The 24,677-nt window shown below is 37.3% G+C and overlaps 1 protein-coding gene across 6 annotated transcripts in view; it reads left to right on the top strand.

Annotated features, from left to right (window-relative positions):
* Positions 1 to 1,808: 1,808 nt before the first annotated feature.
* The window catches only part of LOC123500178 (sex-lethal homolog), a 45,167-nt gene continuing 22,298 nt past the window's right edge, over positions 1,809 to 24,677 (top strand). For 2 of the 6 annotated variants that reach the window (XR_006673203.1, XM_045248903.1), the window contains exons 1-6: positions 1,809 to 1,954; positions 3,825 to 4,013; positions 19,697 to 19,875; positions 21,187 to 21,300; positions 21,577 to 21,749; positions 21,947 to 22,032. Coding sequence is in view for 5 of the 6 variants with exons in the window: in XM_045248903.1 (XP_045104838.1) it covers positions 3,852 to 4,013; positions 19,697 to 19,875; positions 21,187 to 21,300; positions 21,577 to 21,749; positions 21,947 to 22,032 (714 nt within the window). In the remaining variant the exon portion in view is untranslated. Of the gene's footprint in view, positions 1,955 to 2,179; positions 2,204 to 3,824; positions 4,014 to 19,696; positions 19,876 to 21,186; positions 21,301 to 21,576; positions 21,765 to 21,946; positions 22,033 to 24,677 lie in introns of those variants that run through there. The other 4 variants (XM_045248906.1, XM_045248902.1, XM_045248900.1 and 1 more) reach the window with 4 other exon arrangements.

The following is a 24,677-nucleotide window of genomic DNA, read 5'->3' as shown; positions in this document are numbered from 1 at the left end:
ACCCAACGACGCTGCTCAACAACAATCAACATCACCTTGCACCTGGGTTAAGCCCCAGCGACTTTACTCTCCTACTAAAGCTCACTTCTTATCACCCACCTATGCATCCCCTATCCCCACTTCCCCCCTCCGTCTTTTCTATCTATATTATATTCTATTCTGCTCGTCTCTCTTCTCCCACTAGTTCTTCCTGTAAGGATAGGACGTTGCTCTGGGGCTCTTCTTCATCCTTGGTCTCGAAGCTCATCTGCCACCCGCTTCTTATGCTCTGGTTTTTCCTGAGGACACGACGTTGCTGAGACCTCTCGTCTGCCGCCCGCTTTCAAGACGCTGCGAGACGAGTCCCTCCACTCGCCAATGTCATTTCACTGCACTCGTATATAAATGTGTGATGTAAGTACTCTGTGTGCCACCTTGTACTGTATTGCTCTCTGCGCCAGTAAATTTAAGGAATAGTGCCAAGTGTTTCCTGTTACCCTGCCTCTCTGAATGAGTCTGCCTAAGTCTGGGGTGCGTGTTTGTGCCTCGCTTCCCCTTGCTAGCAACGAATCTTCGCCTAGAAGTATCCCTGTGTTTGTTGCCGTCCGTCCTGTGCTCTCCTGAAATGGGCTGCCGCTGTGGTAAGTGTGTTGCTGTGGGGGCGGCGTAACAATATAATATAGGTTAAGCTGCTCATAGTGCAATGTTCTTTTTCCTTATTTTTATCTATTCATTTATCTATTTTTTATTTTTTTTTTTTTATGTACCTGACTTTTACATGTGTTTGCTACATGTTTACTAGGGAAGGAAAACATGGTCCAAGTCTCCTCCTTTGTCATCTACATCTTACAAGTCATCAATCTCTCTCTCTCTCTCTCTCTCTCTCTCTCTCTCTCTCTCTCTCTCTCAGGGTGAGCCATACTGTGAGTACAGTACACCTCGCCTCGTGTTCTTACTCTCAGGGTGTGGTCTCTTGGAGGACTCAGAAGTCAACACACACACACACACACACACACACACACACAAGAAAAAGCCTCCTGGTTCCATGAGGTAATTAAGATAAAAAAAAAGAAAAGTAAAATCAGAAAATATGAGTGAAGTAGATTTGATGTAATTTGCGTCACATCTCATTCATCATCACTAATTGACAGGCGAGACATTGATTTTACTTTCAGCCATTAATTGTTTATAAATTAATTTATTATTATTTCATATTCATCTTATATATTTTCTATCTATTTCTTTTATCTATTTTCTTCATAAGAACCTCGCCTAGAGCACCAAATAAAGGACACCTTCATATAAAATTACCACATACAAGAAATTCAAACAGCAATGTTGTACTATCGCCGGCATCATTATTATATCAAATATTTCTTCCATTTTATTCAATATATTTTTTGCACTCGAGATTTTAAAAAATCGTTTTAGAATTTGCCGGGCACATTACAGTACCTACAAGGAACCTCCGAACCTACCGATCTTGCCTTCTTAGTTGTAATATCCTTCCTCGACAATCCTGAATTCCATCCTATTATGCTTCTTTGTTTCCCTCTGGAAGAATATTTATGGTCTGGCTATTTATCATATTAATGTTTTGTTTTGCAGGATACCTCTTTACACGGAAGAATAGGTCAATATACCACACACATGCATTACATAGCTTGGGTTCACCTCAGTAGAGTAACCCCTAAAGAATAATAGAAAACATGACACCAATTCTCTCTAACGCAGTGGTGCCACATCAAAATCAATATGATACTTTGCTCCATGTTAACACGTTTAAATCATGTAGCATCAATATGAACAGCGTTACATTTTGTTATAATTTTAGAAGGTTGTAATGGGCAGGCAGGCAGTGCAAGGAAAGTGAAGGCACATTGTAGGCGCGGTTGGCAGGCGTGCAACAGTGTTTGTGTGGCCACGCGCGTCTCCCGGCACACTCCGCGACACCTCGATGTTTGGGTTTATTTAGGTGATTATCTCGCTGTTTGGTGCTCCGTTTGAAAGTGCAGTGTGTCATTCAGGTGTTGTGTGTGTCACGGAGGGTGGAGTGGCATGTAGTGTGGCGGAAATAGCAGGACACAAGGCGTGAGGAACAGCTAAGTGAGAGGCGGGGAGGCTCGGGCCTGCGCCGCCTGCCCGCCTCCGCCTCCCGCCTCTCATCTTGGCTAATACTGCTAACACGCGCACTGCTTCTTATTCCTTTTATCCTGGGCTAGTGGTAGGGATAGATACTGTGTAGTACAGCAGGGTTAGGAGCAGGGTGTGTGTAAGTGAGCGTTAGGTTGTGCGTTTCTGGGGTGATAATTTGTGGCACATGTGTTAGGGGCAACTGTACGTCTTGTGTGCAGGCCAGGCGGGGGCGGCCTGACCACGCTGGGCCTCACCCTCGCTGGCCTCACCCTCACCACCTCGCCCGCACTAACCCCATGCCTCGCAGGCAGTTAAAGTATATTCTGCCCTGCCAGCTTACTCGGTAATGGCCGATGCAAGCCTGCAGCAGCATCTCGGCAACTCGGAAATCCCAATTGACTTAAATTTACGAGGGATGAGTGTGGTTACATTATGTGATGGGCATGCATTAAAGCATTCAGAGGCCTTTTGTGCTTCATTTGGTAGTCACAGCCTTCTTATTTAAGGAGTGGGCCGACCACAATTGCAGTAGCTTGGTAGTAGGATCTTGATTCTCATTGTGTAGGAGTGGTTTACTGGCCGGTTTTCTAATATATTCATTAACTATACTAATTCGTAACTGACACGTAAAGTCTTCAACAAGTGAGCCCTCAGCAGTTACTGGCCAGAAAGGGATGTTAATGTTAGTCAATCAGTATATAATTTTTATTATTAATCCAATTGAAATTTTGAGAATTGTAGTGAATTTGCTAACAGGTGGAGGGCTCAGTAGTTGTCAGTATTAATTTCTTTAGTATGGTTTGTGTGTTAAGGTGGTGTAACAATGAGTTGCTGGCACAGGCACACTCTTGAGTACTTAAAGTTGTTGCAGTGCTCACATATTAAGCTGCCAGTAATATGTGATTGGTTATTTATTTATTTATTTATTTTATTGATTTTTTTCCAGTCTTCAGTTGTTAGAAATAAGAAAGTTGTTAAGTTTAATTTCATGTTATAATTTGATTTTTCCATTATTGTTAGAATCAGGATATTCAAAGTGATACATTCTTTTAATTTATTTATTTAATTATTCTTAATATAAGTCAGTGCTATGATCATTTATGTTCTATGATTTGTCATGATTCTGAATGTAGATATAGTTTAATCAAGAAGCATTATTTACAAAGACTTCTTTTTATCACTGAGAAGGAAGCTTTTTATCAAAACCTAACATAAGAATTGGTTTAACCATAAAAGTTAAATGGCGCAAGCTTTTCTGGATTTAATATTTTAAAATTGAGAGGAATAGGTCATCTTGAGATGGATCCAAGGGAAGTATGATGCTCCTTGGATTGACTGCATTCATAATCAGGATGTTCTTGGCAGCACTTGTGATATTAAATGAATGTGGAGTAGAGGTACCTGAACAGGGACTGGTAACTAAGTGTGCCTTTTTGTTTACTCTCTGTTGCCCCAGGCCAGTGTTGCCCCCTTGCAAAAAAAAAAAAAAAAAAAAAAAAATTAAATAAATAAATGAATAAAAATAAATAGATAAATTAAAAAAATAATAAATAGATAAATGAAATAAAATAAAAGTAAAAATTTGTGCATTACCTGGGTAAGGCCAGCTTAGGTAGAGGTGGTTCAGGTGTGCTTGTGTTGTTGGTGATGAGTGCTTTGTTTCATATAGTGTGGTCTACTTGTGAATTGACTGTGTGTCTCTTTTTCAGGTTTAGCTTGAAAATTACAAATCTACAATGAGTTTTGAGTCGACCACCAGTTCTGCGCTCCCTGAAGGGGAGACCCGCACCAACCTCATCATTAATTACCTCCCACAAACTCTAACTGACCAAGAGTTTTACAAGATATTTGTTGTTGTTGGACCTATTAAAAACTGCCGCATTATGAAGGACATGAAGGTATAATTATCCGAAAGTGGATTTTAGTTATTTTTTGTGGAAATGATTTACTGTCATTATTAATTATCATTCTTCTTAATTATTATTATTATTATTATTATTATTATTATTATTATTATTATTATTATTATTATTATTTATTATTGTTGTTGTTATTTTGTTCAAATGTGACTTCTTTACAGGTTTATCTTGAGTAAACAAAAAACAGATTTTTATCATAATAACAAAAGTGGAAAAATAGTATGCTTGTGCCTTTTTTTTTTATGGCATTACTTATTTATATATTAGTGAGGAAAAGAGAATGTCTTTTGTGGAAAGATAAAAGCTGTGTTGAAGAAGCGTCTCCAAGGGTGTCTTTTTGCTTTTTTTTATTGTTATGAAAGAGCTGAAAAATATGTTTATATTGTCCAGAAAAGCACTGTTGATGTTTGATTCAAAATTGATATTGTCATCATGATACCAGTAAGCAAGCAAAGGTGACATGTTGTTAAGTGTTGAAGCCTTGTGGAAGACATCAGCATCGTGTAAAGTGGTTCTTTTATTCCATTGGGCCATCACCTGGTCGTTTTATATCTACACTAATAGGGATTTTGGTTTCATGTTATAGCTTAGGAATTCTTAAGATATAGATAAGAATAGATGTAGTATTAGAATGCAGATGTAATACATCATCAGTCTGAATCCAGTGCAGGATGGAGCCTTACCCAACTATCTCAACTCTTTGATTTAGATTCTGCAGGATGTTGAGAGTTATGGTAGGGGAATTAAACCAATATCATTTCAATATGGATATATTGGCATGAGAATGTATTTGATATGATTCCTTTCAGTGGACCTGTGAAGCATTATTGCACTTGTCTACATTAGTTTTATTGATCATAGACTATAAGTATGGAAAAGGGATTATGTAAGTATGCATGAATCAGATTTGAATGCAAGTGGTAGGAGGACCACTTGAAAGGTGGAATATTAGGGCAAGGTGCGTATATAAGTAAAAAAGACAAGATGAGGAGAGTTTGATCATGGAAGGACTGTCATTCAATCACTCCTCTTGGTGTGGTGGATGTTCTATCATGGCCACCTTTTTAGATGCTCCTGGAATGAATGAGCAATTACTGAGACTGGAGGAGAGTATAGAGAAGCTCAGTAGGAGTCTCAGTATTTGAACCAGTGTTACAAGTGATACTTTCTGACTTCTTAATAGTAATGAAAAAATGGATTCACTGTTGACTTGAAAGAAGAAAAAAAAAAAATTAAAACATATTCTATGATGTGGCTTGGAAATTTATCCTGAAAGATGAGTGTTATGCTGGTAAGCAGAGATTATTGCAACAAAATGTTGAGGCTGAAATTTTATCAAGTCTTTGGTGTCCCACTGTCATTTATTTTCTTTAGATATATCACAAAGATGCTACTGCAATTCTGTATTTCACTTAAATTAATTGTCCATTTGGTAGCCAATTCAATGTTTTCTAGCATAGGTACCTGTACTGGTGGTAAGAGGCTGATCATGTGCAACTCATTTTATGCTGTACCATTATGTATCATATGGTAGCAAAATACTAAAAAATGCCAGAAAGTGTTGTATGACACGGTTATTATAGAAGACTGAAAAAAAACACATGAAGTTATGTGACTATACAAGAAAAACTTTGTTATTATATGTTTACATAGGATTAGTGATAAAATAATAAGGGAAGGGGTTATACATGCCACCACCACTACAGAGCTATTCATTATAGCAGTAGGGAAAATTTTTGTCATGAATATTCAAGAGATAGTTGTTGAAATTAATTTAGATGAAGTACATATGTAGATTTGCTGGTGAAATAATTTATGTATATTTTCTCACGAATCAGTTTGAAAATGTAGAAACAGTTATAGAACTAATGTTTGGCTGTTTAAAACTTACAAAAATGTAGAAACAAACTTTCAGAATTAATGTTTAGCTATTTCACACTAAGTTATGAAATTAGGGGATTAAGTATTAGACTGAAAATTAGTTGGAATCCTGATCATAGAACAGTGATTGGATGTGATAGTTTCAAGAAGAAAAAAAAGAGTAATCTCACGATCATGGAAGGTAATTGTTTAAGATTTGCCATGTATCATTTTTAGTATATGAGTCAGAAACATGGTCTAATGAATAACTGGGATAAAAGCCTCATGTTATGAATAATTGGGATAAAAGGCAATAGATATAAATAAGTATAACCAGAAAAGACAAGAAGGGATGAGAAAAGCTTTGGAAATACACTAGAGATCAAGATATCTTGGTAGATTGATTTCATATTGCTTGTGATTGAGGATGAGTTACTAAGGTCGTATTGTTTCTGCATTTAGTGACCAATCTGTCCAAAATTGGACATGCCATCTAGTTTTGACTTAGGGGTCAGAAATTGTAATTTGGTGGGTTTTTTATTTCTCCATCATCAAGCAGCATATCATCAAATCATGTCATAAGCCATCCTATTTGTTTATAACAAATAATTAATTGGGAAAGTTAGTTATACTACATAAATATTAGTGAGATCATAGACATCATGATGGTTGTGAATGATTTTACAAGGATCATTTGTAATCAGGAAAAGAGAAATGTATTGCAGATTTTCCTTATATTGCATTAAATAGAAAGAAAATACTTTGACAACAATTGGTACACATTTACAATTATCTTGGTACATCTCTAGCTTAAAAATTTTATCACTGGTATTTCAAAGTGATTTGTTCCACTGGTGACAAGATCTCAATTGTGCTGTTATTATTTTGCTATAAGATATTTCAGTGTGTCTTTTATGCCTAAATGTATAGCTTTGCAAAACAACAGTCTATATCTCTTTGCCTTGCTCATGGATATAGCTAGCTATAACATGTGAGAAGTAAACTTAAAAACATTCAAGGAAGGAAGAAATGGCTTTCATTATAAGACCTGTTATATTCAGGCAGTTTTAAAAACACATTCTCTTTGACTTCTTGATTATGCCAATGTTTAATTCTTGGATTCTGCTCTTTATGATAGTGATTGAGGTAACTGTTTTTCAGTTTGAAAAATCTGATTGAGATGAAAATCTATTTTATAATTTCTTATCATGAATTAGTGGGATGAAATTAAACTGTGATTGCCATTAGGATATGCAGACATCTGTGACTTTAAATTACTCTATATATGACACTATAGATTACAATGTATATGATTTTAAATCACTTCATATGCAGATATATTGTAATGTGAATGCTTTGGAAAGTTGGGATCAGTGATGTATAATATTGGTAATCATCCTTGAAATCAATTGTTTAGTTTAAATCTTCCAGTATGGATGTATGGATAAGAAGATGGTAGTTGTGAGTTCTGATTGCTTGTTCTTCCACAACCTAAGTACAGTGCTTGACATCATATTGGACCAACTAGTCAGTCCAATATTATGATGATAAATGAAGGAACCCTAAGGAGGTTGAAGTTTTACGCCATATTATTGAGGTGTCGAATGTAGCAACCTACGTAGTATGCAGGGCTTATTAACTCACTATCATCAATGCTGATCAGCTGCCCTTGAAACCATGAGTAAGATTGTATGCTGCAAGTGTACTGGGTATACCTGATTCTTAACCTTCAGCCCTTCTTCTAATTTATCCAGTGTTATCATGGACTCTATTAAGTATTAACATAGGAAATTATTGTCCAGATCATAGCCATGAAAAAAAGAATGGTCACACAACTAAGTGAACACTGAACAATGAACAAGTTATAGTATGCCACCATTGCAAATGGCACTGGATTGCCAGATTTAACTGGGACAGCCTCTGACGTTTTGTCAGGGCCCTTTTCCCAGTCTTAGGTTTCCTGACATGCCTTTGTTTCTGAGTAGGAGTGGTGGCATTGTCTCCCTGTTAAACCTGACAACTTAGTGCAGTACAATATGGTGGCATACCCCAACTTGTATTGGTAACAGTGGGTTAAAGCCCCACTCAACTCAGCCCATTTGGCCCAATATCATGTCAAGTATTGTATATCAATGAAGGTCAGAACTTTGATGAGTACCAGAATGATGATAGGTTATAATGGGACAAGGTAGTATTTGATTAATGTAGATGACAGAAGGGTGTGTTTTTGCATGAATACATAAAAAATATCAATTTAGATTTCAGTAGAATACTGGCCTCTCATGTTGATTTCCAAGGTTTAGGACCTAGTGAAGACTGCTAAGCCATAAGGATTTTCCATAAGATATATATATATATATATATATATATATATATATATATATATATATATATATATATATATACATATATACAGTAATACTCCGCTTAATGAACGTTCGTCTAACGAATTTCCAGTTTAACATACTATATAAAGTTAGACCAAAAAGTCCGCATAGCGTACAATCACATCCGTTTTAGCGAATTTTCTGGATTTGAATTTGCCGGGTGAGGGACCGAACGCGTCAGCTTCGCTGTGATTGTCTGGCTCCCCACCTGTCTCTAGTGCTCCTGGAGCTGAATCCAAGATTCTTCAACAACCTCAGAGCAACCTCCTGCTGTGAAATGGCTTCCATGAACGCTTGGAGGGACGGTGACGAGGTTGCTCTGAGTTTGCTGGGAACACCACCTCTGGAGGTGGTGTTACTGTCTTATATATGCATATATGTTCACAAAACATTTCTATTAGGTTTTTACAAACCTTGCCCCAAGAAAGGATTGTTTTGTAATGCATAAAGTGAAATCTTACATGGAATACCAAAATATGAAGCAGAGATACGGAGATCGGCCACAGACGGCGGAGACTCTGGCGACTTGGCCGCTTCTTCTTCTTATGACCTTTTTAGCTTGGCGTGTTGTCTATCACCACGATATTAAATTTGTTTCCACTCCTCTATTGCCTGCTATAATGGATATCATATCTTAGTATTCATATACGCTCATGCCATGAGGATAACCTGGACTCCGTGGCAGTGAGTGATAGTGAATTACTATAGTCTGACCAGCCTTAATTTACAGCCATGGGGGGGCGAGCGTCTCTGTACAGTGTTGCCACGTTTTCACTACTGTTGTTCTGTTAATCTCTCTCTCTCTCTCTCTCTCTCTCTCTCTCTCTCTCTCTCTCTCTCTCTCTCTCTCTCTCTCTCTCTCTCTCTCACTAAAGAATCAAAGGTAAGCAGAGAGAGTCATTTATAATTGTATATATATATATATATATATATATATATATATATATATATATATATATATATATATATATATATATATATATATATATATAAGTGAGTGGCACGAGGTCAGTCACGTCGCCACCACAATGTGTCAAGGCCACCAGCTGGGTGTGGAAGAGTTGCCGCTCACAAGTGAAAAATGCTTTTTTTTTTCACTTAGGTATTGGCATATACCTACTATTTTGTAAAAATAGAAACTACACATTAGCTTGGCTTACGAATTATGAATGCGATTATGCCTCACCCTTGAAATTACTGTAAAAGCCAGTAAATGTGAGCATTTTATCTTATAATTATAGCAACATCTGGTACTACAAGGTGAGGCTATTCGGCCTGGCCAGGCTGGGTTCATCAGTATTGCCGCCACTCACAAGACTTCTACTATTTTTTTTTTTTACTTTGGATAATAGATTATTTCTTTTTTCCATGCTCATTATCTTATATCTGTAACGCTGATATTATTACATACCCTAAACATACGCTAAGTACCATTATAAGTTACTACAGTTGATATCAGCAACACTGTTGAATATGTATGCCATGTTTGTATGGTACTATATAGTTTTTTATGCATATGATGGTTACTGTTGATTCAGCCATCTATATACACAAGTCAAAATTTTATACATCTGAATTGATGGTATTTGCGATGCCTTGTACACCAATAACTTCCATTTCACATCGCATTTTTTGGAAACGTGGCAGAACTGTAGAGTTCCCCTTGCCCCACCATAGCCGTAAATTAAGCCTGGTCAGACTATAATGGAATACCGCGGTATTTCATGTACAAAACAGACCTATAAACAATAAATAAGGCTAATAATACATGATATAAAGGCTGTAACTCCCATTTTTCCACCCGTTTCCCTTGCCCACTTTCGTCCTTGCACCACCACCATTGTCCTTACCCCCACTGTTACCACCTGTTTCATTGGTAGAAACCATGTTGGTGGTAAATCGCCAAAATTCGATCTGACGCTAGCAAAGCAGAGGGTAGCACAAACAAAATGGCTGAAAGGGACTCTCACACTGCATTCTGATAGGTTTAGAGAGAGGTCTGACATCACCGGGCATCTGCAGTTTGAATTCAAATTGCCAAGCATGCACTCGGTGGTCTGTGGTCACCCTACCGTCAAAAGTGAGTTTCGCCAAGCTAAGATTTGCCAAGTGCAGGGGCTTATTGTATATACAGTGGTACATCAACATATGAATTTAATTCATTCCGTGACGATCGTTGTATATAAAAAAAATCGTATATCGAATAAATTTTTCCCATAGAAATTAATGGAAATAGAATTCATTCGTTCTAGTGATTGAATTTACCCCACCCCAAGAAAAATTAGCATGTCTTAAATACCAACTAAATATAGATTTAATATAAGATAAATACAATGTTTTTTTTATGCATGATATAAATGTACTATATTGCCCAGAATAACAACTTAACCCGGAAAACTCGGGATACGTCGATAGATGTTCATCACGCTAGACTCAAGGCACGTCAATGCACATTTAGGTGTTTTTGGGCTATATTTTGGCTATTTTCTTCCCATTTAATTTGCTTGTGAGCTGGCAACATTCATCAGGAGTAAACACAAGCTATACAGACAACCCTCGCTTAACGAAGGGGTTACGTTCCTAAAAAAAAAACTTAGCTAAGCGAAACTTCGTTTAGCGAACCGATTATAACAAGTTTAACCCCTGACTTGAACTTCCATTGAGAGTAAACAAAGCGAGAGTGCATCATAGTACAGTGAAAGGTTTAATGAAAGTAAAAATTATGAAATTAAACATTTAGGCAGTTTAATTTAAGTCATTATAATGTACACTAATGTATGTATGTACGTAACTTTATAATGTTGACGATCTTAAATTTATGAAGGAAGGGAGAATGAAACGGGAAAGACACTAACCGGCAACCTGTGGAATGTAAACAAAGGGCGCATCATTGTATCACATAGAAAACTTAAGTACCACATTTCCACAAGGCTTTCCAGTTTATCCATTGTAGAGTCACAAGTTAAAGTGGTTCTTCTAGCTTGTAAGGAAGATACAGTCTCACCAGCCTTCTTAATAGAGTCTACTGACTTGAAAATAGTAGAAACAGTAGATGGAGTCAAGATGGTGGCAAGCATTGCTATTGGTTTTCTTGCCTCTCCTGTCTGTGAATGATATCCAGCTTCACTTCGAGAGTAAGAGACTTCCTGGTCTTCTTAGCAACGCTAGGCGACATTGCAGGGCGTATTGGTGGTAAGTTGAGCGAGGGAAGACGAGCTGCTGCTGACGCTGTTATTGTTTTGAACAGGGGGAGTGAGTGGTGTGTGTGTTGGCCATGAGAGGTGCTGGTGTATTCAAAAGCCTGTCGGTTTGCGTGATATGGCGGGGCTTTCAAACTTGGAAATAATTAAATGGATAAAATTTCGTTAAAGTGAGTTTGGTGATCGTTAAACTAGCAGATGGTAGCCTTACTTCTGCACCTCGTCATGTTGTAGGGAGACAACTTTTGAATGAGAGTGGTATCAGAACAGGCGACAGGGGAGAGAGAGAGAGATACAGGGGACCCGTTTTCTATCGCTCTAGCCAAGGCCGCTGAACCCGATCGGACACAAGGCCACACAAACCAATGATACCACCTCATTCAACCTGTGATATTTTGGTAACCATAGTATCTAGAGACTTCTGGTTTTTTGCATTGCAAAGAAGAAGAGTTGTTTGTGGGCAGAACACTTACTCATTTATTGAATTTCCAAGTGTAATCAGTATGTGAATACAGGCTATTTTTTTGTGTTTCTCGCCAAACCTGCCGAGTTAGCATGAGCGAAATGCATGTTAAACATGCATTTGTACTTACCGACGCTGTGACAGAACTTCGTATATGTAGTAGGGAGGAGGAATTGGCGTGTTACCCATGCCTTACTATTGGCACGCCACATGAACTGGAGTTTCTCTTTTAACACCTTATGTGCATTAAAGGCCCTGGGGTTCTCAGAATGATATATCAACAATGGTTTGACTTTTTAGTTACTACTAGCGTCAGCGCACAGGGCAAAGTCACAGATACGCACACCACATTCATATTTTGCAGTTATCTTGTGTTTCATATCCATTACGAGACTTCTTGAGTTTCTTCTTTTCAGCCTCCTTATTTTTACTTTTGGGACACATGGTCTTGAGTTTATAAAACTTAAGAAAAATACACACTGCCGAGGAGCACAGACACATACATACATAAAGGGCGAACAACAATACACAACGCGAATTGAATGTTCGGGTGGACGCAGGTAGCCGAGCGATTGCTGCGCCACCTACCGATGGCTATTCGTATCTTAGAAATATCACCATATTTCGAGGCGTAAAGTATATTTAATTTTTCGTCATGTATAAAAAAAAATTGTATGTTAGGGTGTTCGTATCTCGAGTATATATATATATATATATATATATATATATATATATATATATATATATATATATATATATATATATATATATATATATATATATATATATATATATATATATATATATATATATATATATATATATACACACATATACAGTAAAGTCCTGGGTTACGTCGGTCTCGAGTTACGTCAAACTCGTAGTTACATCAGTCCACTATAAGGTAATTTAAGATTAAAAAAAATGAAAATTTATAAATCGTAAAGCACAGGATTTATTGTTATTGTTGGTGGTTATCCGTCACACTGCCCGCCTCACGCTTGAATACAATAACACCCTGCCTCAGTTCCACCACACCGTCGCCCCTGGCAAGTGTTATCCTACTTCTGCATTTACTGACTCAAGTTCTTAGTATCTTGCTCAATGGCACCGAAGAGAAAACTCCTTAGTGACAGCAGTGATGCTAAGAAAAGGAAAACCATTACGCTACAAGAAAAAGAGGATGTAATTAAAAGACATGAGAAGGGAGGCAGCAGCTGTGTGTGAGGGAGTGAAGAAGAAAATGGAAAGCCCGTTACCATGACAACGGGGAGGTTTGACGACCTTGAGGGTTTGCACACCCATCACAACAATAACAGCTCTGGAGCCTCGCCTGGGCCACACGACACTCGCAGCTCACTTGCACCGTCTGTGCCTGTCTGTTGATCCCTATTGCATTTCCTGCCCTGCTGCCCACGCTTCTACTCCCACCGCACTGCACTACGCTCCCAGCTGTCCGCCCTGGACGTCACAACATTCGACCTGCCCACCCTCCTGGCGGCCTCAGGGCCACCCCTCTCGGCAACCTGCAGTCCTTCACGTTCGTGGCCCTAATCAACAACAAAAACAAACTTGTGTTTCATATTCCTACATAGTTGTAAATAATATAACAATATAACCTTTAACTTACCTGAATGACCATAAACAATGATTGGTTGAAAACTCGATAATATGCTTTGAAATGTACGGAAACTCGAGTTACGTACAAAATCGACTTACGTCATGTTTCAGGAACGTAACTCTGACGTAAACCGAGACCTTACTGTATATATATATATATATATATATATATATATATATATATATATATATATATATATATATATATATATATACAGTGGTACTTCGACATATGAATTTCATTCGTTCTGTGACGATCATTGTATATGAAAAAATTGTATATCAAATAAATTTTTCCCATAGAAATTAATGGAAATAGAATTCATTCATTCATGTGATATGAATTTATCCACCCAAAAAATTAACATGCTTTAAATACCCACCAAATATAGATTTAATATAAGATAAATACAGCAAAACCTCGCTTGACGAACGTCTCTAAGGACGAACAATTCGGGAGACGACCAAAAAATTTGTCAATATATTGACCCATGGGACGAATTGTATTTCGGGGGACAAACGCGGTTAAACGGGCGAGCCGTTTGTGTGATAGCTAACCCGGCTATCACACAACAGAAAAAAAATATATAAGCACAAAAGAAAATAGAAACAGGAACATATGAAAAATATTACATAACATAATCTCCGTGCCACCACGATTTTCTCCTGTTTTTCCTGGGCATGGTGATGTTACTGGCGCGCTTTACTGTAGCTTCCTCGGCGTTATCCTCGTTGCTCTGGTGGCTCTCAGCGTTGCTGTCATCATCATCCTGGCCATGACCAGGTACTGCAGATTGTGGGACATCCATTGCAGCTGTTTCCTTGCTCGCCTGGCAAGGAACACCGCCCTACTGCCCGCTCCTCTCACACTGAGCATCACCTCAGAGGATCAAAGGAATTTTCTGGCCACGTGCCTTTAACTTCCCTTCTTGGAAGTCCAAACTTGCTCCTACATGCGTGAGGAAGTCAGTCCCCAGTAGGCAAGGGTCTTCAAAGGCAGAGACGAAGACTGGCAATCTTTCCATGTTTCCCACGCCGATGTTCACTATAACGGGCCCCACATAGCGGCACTGACTTGTGACGCTACACAGCTGTTGTGTAGCTCTGGCACGCTGCGCACATCCAAAGTCCTCTCTCATGACTGTCTTCTCGGATCTTGTCTGTCTTCCTCCCCATCCTCCTCTCCTCCATTCCATCATGCCATCAACGTCCAGTCTCTCAAGTAAATAACCTTTTCTTTTTTATTCATTTTATTATCATTTTGATAGCATTTAGGTAAGTAAAACAATTTAGGCTTTTTATAATTATTTCGTTCATGTCATGCATACAACTATAGTCTGACCGAGCTTAATTTACGGCTATGGGGGCGAGGGAACTCTACAGTGCTGCCACGTTTCCAAAAATGCGATGTGAAATGGAAGTTATTGGTGTACAAGGCATCGCAAATACCATCAATTCAGATGTATAAAATTTCGACTTGTGTATATAGATGGCTGAATCAACAGTAACCATCATATGCATAAAAACTATATAGTACCATACAAACATGGCATACATATTCAACAGTGTTGCTGATATCAACTGTAGTAACTTATAATGGTACTTAGCGTATGTTTAGGGTGTGTAATAATATCAGCGTTACAGATATAAGATAATGAGCATGGAAAAAAGAAATAATCTATTATCCAAAGTAAAAAAAAAAATAGTAGAAGTCTTGTGAGTGGCGGCAATACTGATGAACCCAGCCTGGCCAGGCCGAATAGCCTCACCTTGTAGTACCAGATGTTGCTATAATTATAAGATAAAATGCTCACATTTACTGGCTTTTACAGTAATTTCAAGGGTGAGGCATAATCGCATTCATAATTCGTAAGCCAAGCTAATGTGTAGTTTCTATTTTTACAAAATAGTAGGTATATGCCAATACCTAAGTGAAAAAAAAAAAAGCATTTTTCACTTGTGAGCGGCAACTCTTCCACACCCAGCTGGTGGCCTTGACACATTGTGGTGGCGACGTGACTGACCTCGTGCCACTCATATATATATATATATATATATATATATATATATATATATATATATATATATATATATATATATATATATATATATATATATACAATTATAAATGACTCTCTGCTTACCTTTGATTCTTTAGTAGAGAGAGAGAGAGAGAGAGAGAGAGAGAGAGAGAGAGATTAACAGAACAGTAGTGAAAACGTGGCAACACTGTACAGAGATGCTCGCCCCCCCATGGCCGTAAATTAAGGCTGGTCAGACTATACCTGTAAAACTCGGGACACCGATAGACATTCATCATGCAAGACTTGGGACACGATGATAGATGTTTAGGCTTTTTATGGCTATATTTTGGCAATTTTCTTCCTGTTTTCTTTGCTTGTGAGCTGGCAACACTCATCAGGAGTAAACATATGCTCTATGAAACTGTGTCACCAATGATGGATGGTGGCAGCGACAGTGATTTTACTGTGTCTGATTCCGCCACCTCTCCCACGCGCCTTACTTCTATACCTCAGGTCTCTTGCCATGTTATGGGGAGACAACTTTTGAATGAGAGTGGTATCAGAACAGGAGAGAGAGAGAGAGAGATGGAGGGAGGGAGGGAGGATACAAGGGGCCCATTTTCTATCGCTCTAACCAAGGCCGCTGAACCCGATTGGACGCAAGGCCACGTAAACCAATGATACTACCTCATTCAACCTGTGATATTTTGGTAACCATGACATCTAGAGACTTCTGGTTTTTTGCATTGCAAAGAGGAAGAGTTGCTTGTGAGCAGAACACCATTTGTACTCACTCGTTTATTGAATTTCTAAGTGTAATCAGTATGTGAATACAGGCTATTTTGTGTGTTTCTCGCCAAACTTTTACTTTTGGGATGGGATCTTGAGTTCTCAAAACTTCAGAAAAATGCACACGGCTGAGGAGCACAGACACATACTGCACAAAGGATGAATAATGATGCACAACGCGGGGTGAATGTTCGGGTGGACGTGGGTAGCCGAGCGATCACTGCGCCACCTACCTGGCTATTCGTATCTTAAAGATATCTTCATATTTCAATGCGTAAATTATATGAAATTTTTCGTTGTATATATAAAAAAAAATCGTATGTTGGTACTCTAGGTATTACTGTGTATATATATATATATATATATATATATATATATATATATATATATATATATATATATATATAAATATATATATTATGTAGCAAAGTCCAATAATCTAATGAGCAGGAGACCAGAAGTGTGAAGTGTGTTGGATTATTGGTTTTGTTGGATTATTAGGATGTATCCCTGAGAACACTGCCATGCTAGGACTTCTGTGTATGTAAGTTTGGATAATTTTTGGTTTCACACACCCAACTATTTTTTTCATATTGCTTTTGTTTCTCTGGTGGGTGAGACATTTAGTGAATTAGTTGATGTGCTTAACTCTTTTCAACTTAAGCATACCTCTGATCCCCCAGCAATCTTTGGGAACCTTGGGAAACTTTTTTTTAGGGAAGCTTGCCATAGGTAACAAGATTAGGAAAAAAAAAAAAAAAGCCGACTTTAATTGTGAGTTCCCTAATAGATTGGAAAGGATTTATCTAGAAGACAGTGACAAATGTCTTGAAATCTCCCCCTTAAAAGAAGTCAAACAGGCAGGGAGTTCCAAAGTTTACCAGAGAAAGGTATGAATGATTGAGAATACTAGTTAACTCTTGTATTAGAGAGTTGGACAGAATAGGGATGAGAGGAAGAAGAAGGCCATCCTTTATGCAGCAAGGCCACAGGAGGAGGGGAGGCATACAGTTAGCAAGATCAGTACAGCAGTTAGCATGAAAATAGCAATAAAAGATAGAAAAAGATGCAACATTTTGCCAGTAAGAAAGAGGCTGAAGACAGTCAGTCCGAGGAGACGAGTTGAGACAAAAGGCTTTTGATTCTAACCTATCTAATATAACTGTGTGAGTGGAACCCCTCAAACATGTGAAGAGTACTCCATGCAAGGACAGATAAAGCCCTTGTACGAGTTAGCAGTTGGAAGGGCAAGAAAAACTGGCAGAGGTGCCGCAGAATGGCTAACCTCATAGAAGCTGTTTTAGCAAGAGATGAGATGTGAATTTTCCAGTTAAAATTATGAGTAAATGACAGGCCGAGGATGTTCAGTGTGGAAGAGGGAGACAGTTTAGTGTCATTAAAGAAGATGCGATTGTTTTCTGGAAGATTGTGTCAAGTTGATAGATGGAGGAATTGAGTTTTTGAGGCATAGAACACTACTAAGTTTTCTCTGCCCCAATCAGAAATCTTAGAAAGATCAGAAGTCAGATGTTCTGTGGCGTTCCTGCATGATCTATTGACTTCTTGAAGGGTTTAGGTGAGAGAGCATTAAATCAAGTAATATTCATTGCAGAAGAGATTGGGAATCAACAAAATCACACAAAGTCTCTAAAAACACATGAATTACACCTTTGGTGGTGGTATGAGCAGCAGCTGCCATGAGCATTGTTGTTTTTGGTGAGGAGCATTGCCAGCAATTCCTTGCATTGATTTTTTACATGTTGTAGCCTTTTTTTCACCATATTTTTGTGTATAATGAAGTTAAAGTTAGGTTAGGTTAAGTCATGTCATTGAAACTGAAAATTGACTGTAGTTTCTTACGCAGATGACATTACAATTGCATCCACCCATCCAAATGTAAACACAGCCTCTAACATCTGACAATCATTCCTTAACACAGTTCTTTTGCACCACAAATAGACTTAACATAGCTCCTAATAAATAAGCACTTTTCTCAAATGTGATAGTTACCAACACCAATGCATCCCACTGCTCAGTAAACGACAATGCAATTCCTCACAGGTATGCACCTAAAGTCCTTGGCATAATATTCAATACTTCTACCTTATTTAAACAACACATTTATAAAAATTCATTTACTTTGCTGCACCGTTTGTTGTTATGGACTCAATTGGTATGGGAACATTGGTAGCATCGTCTATTTCCTCTTGTTTTCACTAGGTTGCATGTGTCCAGGTTTGAATTTGCATTTTTTTTTTTTTTTTTTTTTTTTTTTTTCCACCAAACTTTCAGAGAGAGAGAGAGAGAGAGAGAGAGAGAGAGAGAGAGAGAGAGAATATCAGTGTTATCATTTCAAGTCCAATTCCTTTGAAACTTTGAAAACAAGATAATATGACAGCTTCAGAGAATTGCTTATATTTACCATAGATGTGGCTAGTAAGTGAGGGAAGAGGTGCTAGTGAAAAATTACCATTCAGAAAAGCCCCTCAAGAAACTATTCCATGATATTAAGCATGTGAAAGAGCCAATATGATAGCTAGGAATAGCTGTGGTGCTGGTGGAAATTTAATTTGAACTGTGTGTGACCCAGCTCCACAACTTAGTGGTGTAAGGGATCGGCATACCTTGCTCATAATCAAAAGATGTCACAGTAAAATCTGTTGAGCTGAAGAAAATTGGGGTTCATTTCCATTTACACAGTTTTAGTTTCCCAAGGAACGAATAAGCTCTGAGCTTGAGCTGAGGGTCCATTACCATGCAGCTCGACTCGACTGGAAGTCTAACAGTCGTATGTGTGTGTCTGTCTGTCTGTCTGTGTATCTTTATACATACTTACTACTTACAGGAATGGTTAGTGCCCTTTTCTTAGAGATGAATAGGTTGATATATTAAAGAAATGGCTTCTAAATGTGGATTATTGTCTATTTGTATGTGAATGACCATCCATAGGACAACAAATACTGACTAGTATTAAGTAAGGAGTGGATCTGTTTTGAACATATCAAGTCATGGATAGGAATAACTTAGCATTGATAGTACCTTAAACTTTTGGAAGTTGTGGATAGTAATTTTGTACATACATGTATATATTTTGGTCTTCTTTGATTTTCTTTTCTTTATCTTTACAGTATTTGTCTTTATGTGTTTTGTGTATAAAAGATTGTTATTTAATTTTTTACTTATTTGTTATTTTGATTTTATTTTATTCATTTTGCAAGTGCTACTTATTTTGCATTGATATTTATTGTTATGTTCTTATTTAAGGTTTTTATTTTCCTTGATGTATAATTTTACCTCTCCTTACACTTGATATTCCCAGCAGACTGGCTATTCATTTGGCTTTGGCTTCGTGGAGTACCAGAAGCCAGAAGATGCAGCCAAGGCCATCCTACAGTTGAATAACCTGCCGGTGCAGCACAAACGTATCAAAGTGTCTTATGCTCGGCCACCGGGAGAAGACATTAAGGAAACTAACCTTTATATACAGAATATTCCTAGGTAAGTAGCATGACTGGTTTCTCCTTATGTATTCTGTGATATAGTACTGTAATAATTATACAGTAGTATTTGTTCATTTGATATTTGTAAAGTGCAAATAGAATTTAACTGCCATATTTGATGGCTCATGAGAGACCTCTCTCTCTCTCTCTCTCTCTCTCTCTCTCTCTCTCTCTCTCTCTCTCTCTCTCTCTCTCTCTCTCTCTCTCTCTCTCTCTCTCTCTCTCTCTCTCTCTCCAAAAAATGCCTCAGGAAATGACCCTGTGTCCTATGAGGCCAAAGTTCAGTATTGAGACAGTGGTTGGTTCTTTACTATCTCTAGTGGGATGCCATTACTCCTTGAGATAAAACACACTTTCATACATTTAAAACTGCACCTGTCTTTTAACATTCTTACTTTGCATGCATGTAAAAGAATAATATATATATATATATATATATATATATATATATATATATATATATATATATATATATATATATATATATATATATATATATATATATACACACACAAGGGAGACGGTGGCGCAGTGGATAAGGTGGTGAGCGTGGGGTCGGGCAGACGTCCACGCGTAGGTTGGAATCCCACCACGTACAGCCCTTAAAACACTGTGCCATTTGTTGAGTGGCTTAAAGTTACCTACATGTCACCATGATACCCAGGTTCTAGGTGGTTACACCCAAGATGAGCTTAGGTGGTGATGTGGGCCCTGATATGGGTACCACTATAAATAAAATTGCCTGCGCCACTATGGGCAGAAGCTGAACAGCACTTCCTAATACTCTTCCAAGGCACTACAGGCCTTACCGTAAAAAAAAAATATATATATATATATATATATATATATATATATATATATATATATGTATATATAGATGTGTGTGTGTGTGTGTGTGTGTGTGTGTGTGTGTGTGTGTGTGTGTGTGTGTGTGTGTGAATATTAGCCCTGTAGTCTCTGACTCACAGTCACTGCCAATGCCATATGCCAGGTACAGTATATGTTCACATCTCATAAGTCACAACAGGATTGGTGTGTAGCCTACTAGCAAAGATCAAAGTTTTTAAATTAAAAATATTGGGATCTAATAGTTACCTAAATGTATGTGAGTCTTCAAATATCAGGTGAAATCCTCCACTTCATATTCAGAGTTTAAATCTGCTCATTTATCTTTTTTCAATGTCTGCCAAAAGTGGATGCGTATTATAAATAGCCCTTGCGTCTTATGAGCCATCAAATACAGTAATTGTAGTTAGGTGTAGTAACTGTCCTCTAAATTTATGCTGATCTTGTAACTTGTTATTTTCAGATCATACACATTAGACCAGCTTGAAGAGTTATTTTCTGTATATGGTCAAATTGTGCAGAAAAATCTTCTAAAGGACAAAGTAACTGGACTTCCGAGAGGTGTTGGTTTTGTCAGGTAATTTACAATTTGAATTTTTTTTCTATGTTTTCTTTAGACTTATCTGGTTTTAAGTATTTCCAAACTTCCCTCCATGGACTCAAATTTTCAGAAATATTATTTAGTCAGTTTCTCTTAGATATATATGAAAGTCACGTCAGCCTCAGATTTTTTTTTATACTATAAGTAAAGTGACATCAGCCTCAGATTTACTTCTATCATTAATCATTGCTTCACTTTTTTACTACGAGTAGAAGAGACAAGCAGGAATATTGTAATTTACAATACTTGCAGGTTTGATAAAAAGTCACAAGCTGAGGCGGCAATCAGTGGCATGAATGGCGTGGTCCCTGAGGGTGGCACAGAGCCCCTAGTGGTGAAGGTGGCAGAAGAACATGGAAAGATGAAGGCAGCTTATTATGCTGGATACCATGCAGGAATTAACAATTTGAGAGGTGGAGGAGCTGGTGAGTCAAACACAAGTACGAATACATTATTTTTAAACCAGTTTTACCTTATTTTTGCCTCTGATATATCTTGAGCTTCATGATTATTGCAGAGTCATCTGCATATTAAATTCATGATATAGAAAAAGATAGGCTTGAGTTTATAGAACTTGTAGGTTTGCTGTATGGAGGTGAGTTATTGGACCTTCTCCACCCAGGCCGAGGGCGTGGAAACTATAATAGCCGTGGAGGCAGCGGCGGTGGCGGTGGAGGTTACCAGGGTCGTGGCAACTACAATAATATGGTTAGTGTCTTGCATCATTAGTCTTATAATTATCTATTAGACCCATTTCTACCTTTGATAGTTGGGTTCCTGGTGCAGCCTTTCCCAAGTGTTCATTGTGGAAATGGAGCTGTTTGGGTGTTGGGCATGCCTAACAAATGCATAATTAGCTGATGTGCACAAACTAACATGATTCATGGTTATTGTGTATTACAGACTAAGAGGACAATTTTTTATGCTTTGTGCCAGCAATATACAACTTTTCCACAATAAATCTTGTTGGCAGAATGCTGCAGCAGTATTGTTTGCAGTGTGAAGTAACACTTTATTCATCAAATAATGGATGATTAGCCTCTTAGCAACTTTGGTGTATACCAATATTAAGTCTCATGCAGTTTATTATTGCTTGAAGGATTACAAAGTTGCCAAAATTTTTATTTCATGGTATCCATTTCTTGGCTCTTCATTAAAAGAATCATTGCAGCTTCTAAAAGCTAATGCATTCACATGAAAGAAAGAACTAAACATTTACTCAGTTTAATATGTTGAGATAATATTGTTATTGTTGAGGACTTAGGTACAGAGTATATTATGCAATGGTTAATCTCCAATTAAGCTCTGTTGCTAAGAAAACTTATCTAAAATTAAGTTTCTTGTACAGAGCAGGTAGGGAAGGTTTGGTCTGTTTGCCCCTCTCACTTAATAGGTAATTTTTTTATTGTTTTCTTTTATATTCAGTTATAAATCTAGAATATAAAACATGGAAATACAAAATTTTCATTATTATGATTATTTTGATACTACTTGAAGGATTTCATATTTATTTGTCTACATCATTTTTTTCTATTTTTCATTACTCACACACACACACACACACACACACACACACACACACACACACACACACACACACACACACACACACACACACACACACACACACACACACACACACACATAGTAAGCCTAAATATAAGGGACTAAGCAAGGAATGTGATAGCAGCTTGATGCTTGTGAATGTGGACTGAGAGTCACACAAGTTCCAGTAAACACCAATTCAGGAATTGGAATGATACAGTGTCATAAAATCAGGTTGATCCTGCAGCTCTAATTAAAGTCTGAAAGAAACAAGTATGGAAGGATTCTGAAATGTGTGCTTTGCATACATTGGATAGCAAGAAATATAAAAAAAAACAATGGTGTGTGTGTGTGTGCGTATATATATATATATATATATATATATATATATATATATATATATATATATATATATATATATATATATATATATATATATTATAATCTTGAAATCTGTTTTGTATCATCCTGAAATGAAAGTCAATTGTTAAAAGTTGGGAGTGACTTGAAGTGGTCATCTGCTGAGTCCTTTATATATGGGATTTACAATGAAGGATGTTCCAGGCGGAAATAGTCACAATTTTGGCACTTTATTGAAATGGTATCACAAAACATAAATGTTCTAAAGCTTTAAGTTGTGTTTATCAAGTTAGACAGTGGTTACTGTAAGTAAAACATGACATGCACTGTCTCTATCCTTGAACCATGAACTGCCAGTTGACTAAGTGCTGGCATTGAATGTGTTTTCAGTTAGCTGCATTTCTATTTACGTGTTATTTTTGCTATTGAAGTTTTCTTGAGAATTGGTATGCATATTTATTACAAATACTTCATAAAGTTACTTCTTTGCTAATTGGATGTCAGCAAGTTTTACTACATAGAAATGTGTAAATCCTTGAAAAGAATGCTAAGAAAGAGTGAGTGCATTTGCAAGCTACTTTAGAAAAAGAAAATTGATGGCATCATTTGATCAGGTGTTTGTGGTTCAAGATGAGGATGGCATATGTCAAGATCATCAACATGCTTATTTAAACTTCACTCACCATTTAAGAATAGTGTATTACTTTAGAAAACTTTTGCCTCATAATGAAATTCCAAGTAAGCTACAAGAAAATAGAAATATTGGAATGTGAAAGGAATGGAAGAGCAAATGGGAAGTCTTCCAAAATTTTGGATTAATTTTTCAAGAGGAAGGACAGAAATTGTATATATATAATTATTGCAGAGGAATTTTTATGAGAAATGAGGGATTGGAAAGATATGGATAATGAAGAATGAGAGTTATGAAGAAGGGAGAGGTGTGTGAAAGAAGAATATGAGAGGACTCAGAGTGCATATAGATATGATATAGAGTAAGTGCAATAAAAAGCCCCTCAGTGAATTGGGAGAGTAGAATACCATTGTGTGTAAAGGAGTTGTGAGAAGAGAACAAGAAGATTAAGGCATGCAAGGATAGGAGTAAATACTCCTGCTGTAACCATTTACTTCAAATTTTGATAGCAAGTTGCAAAATTTGTGCTGTTATCTCCTGGAACACCTTGTATATTGGAAATATTTGGGCAGTGTGTATGATTGTCTTTCCTTCCTTCATTGTTGTGTTGGGACTTTATGTAATACATCTGGTGGATTACAATCACAGCACGGCTTAGGTGGTGGAACATTCACTGAGTACTTGTGATTGTATGATGTATTACATGAGAGGAATTTTCATGGGTCTTATTTTTTTATATTAAGAATTATCACATCTGATCATTACTGAGATCCAGATTGGGTGATTATTTATTGTAAATTTCATTAGCTTTTAGCAC

Source organism: Portunus trituberculatus, chromosome 50, assembly GCF_017591435.1.
Source record: "Portunus trituberculatus isolate SZX2019 chromosome 50, ASM1759143v1, whole genome shotgun sequence".
NCBI lineage: Eukaryota > Metazoa > Arthropoda > Malacostraca > Decapoda > Portunidae > Portunus > Portunus trituberculatus.
Note: the sequence above shows the minus strand (reverse complement) of the source record. Positions and strands in the feature narration are given on the sequence as shown.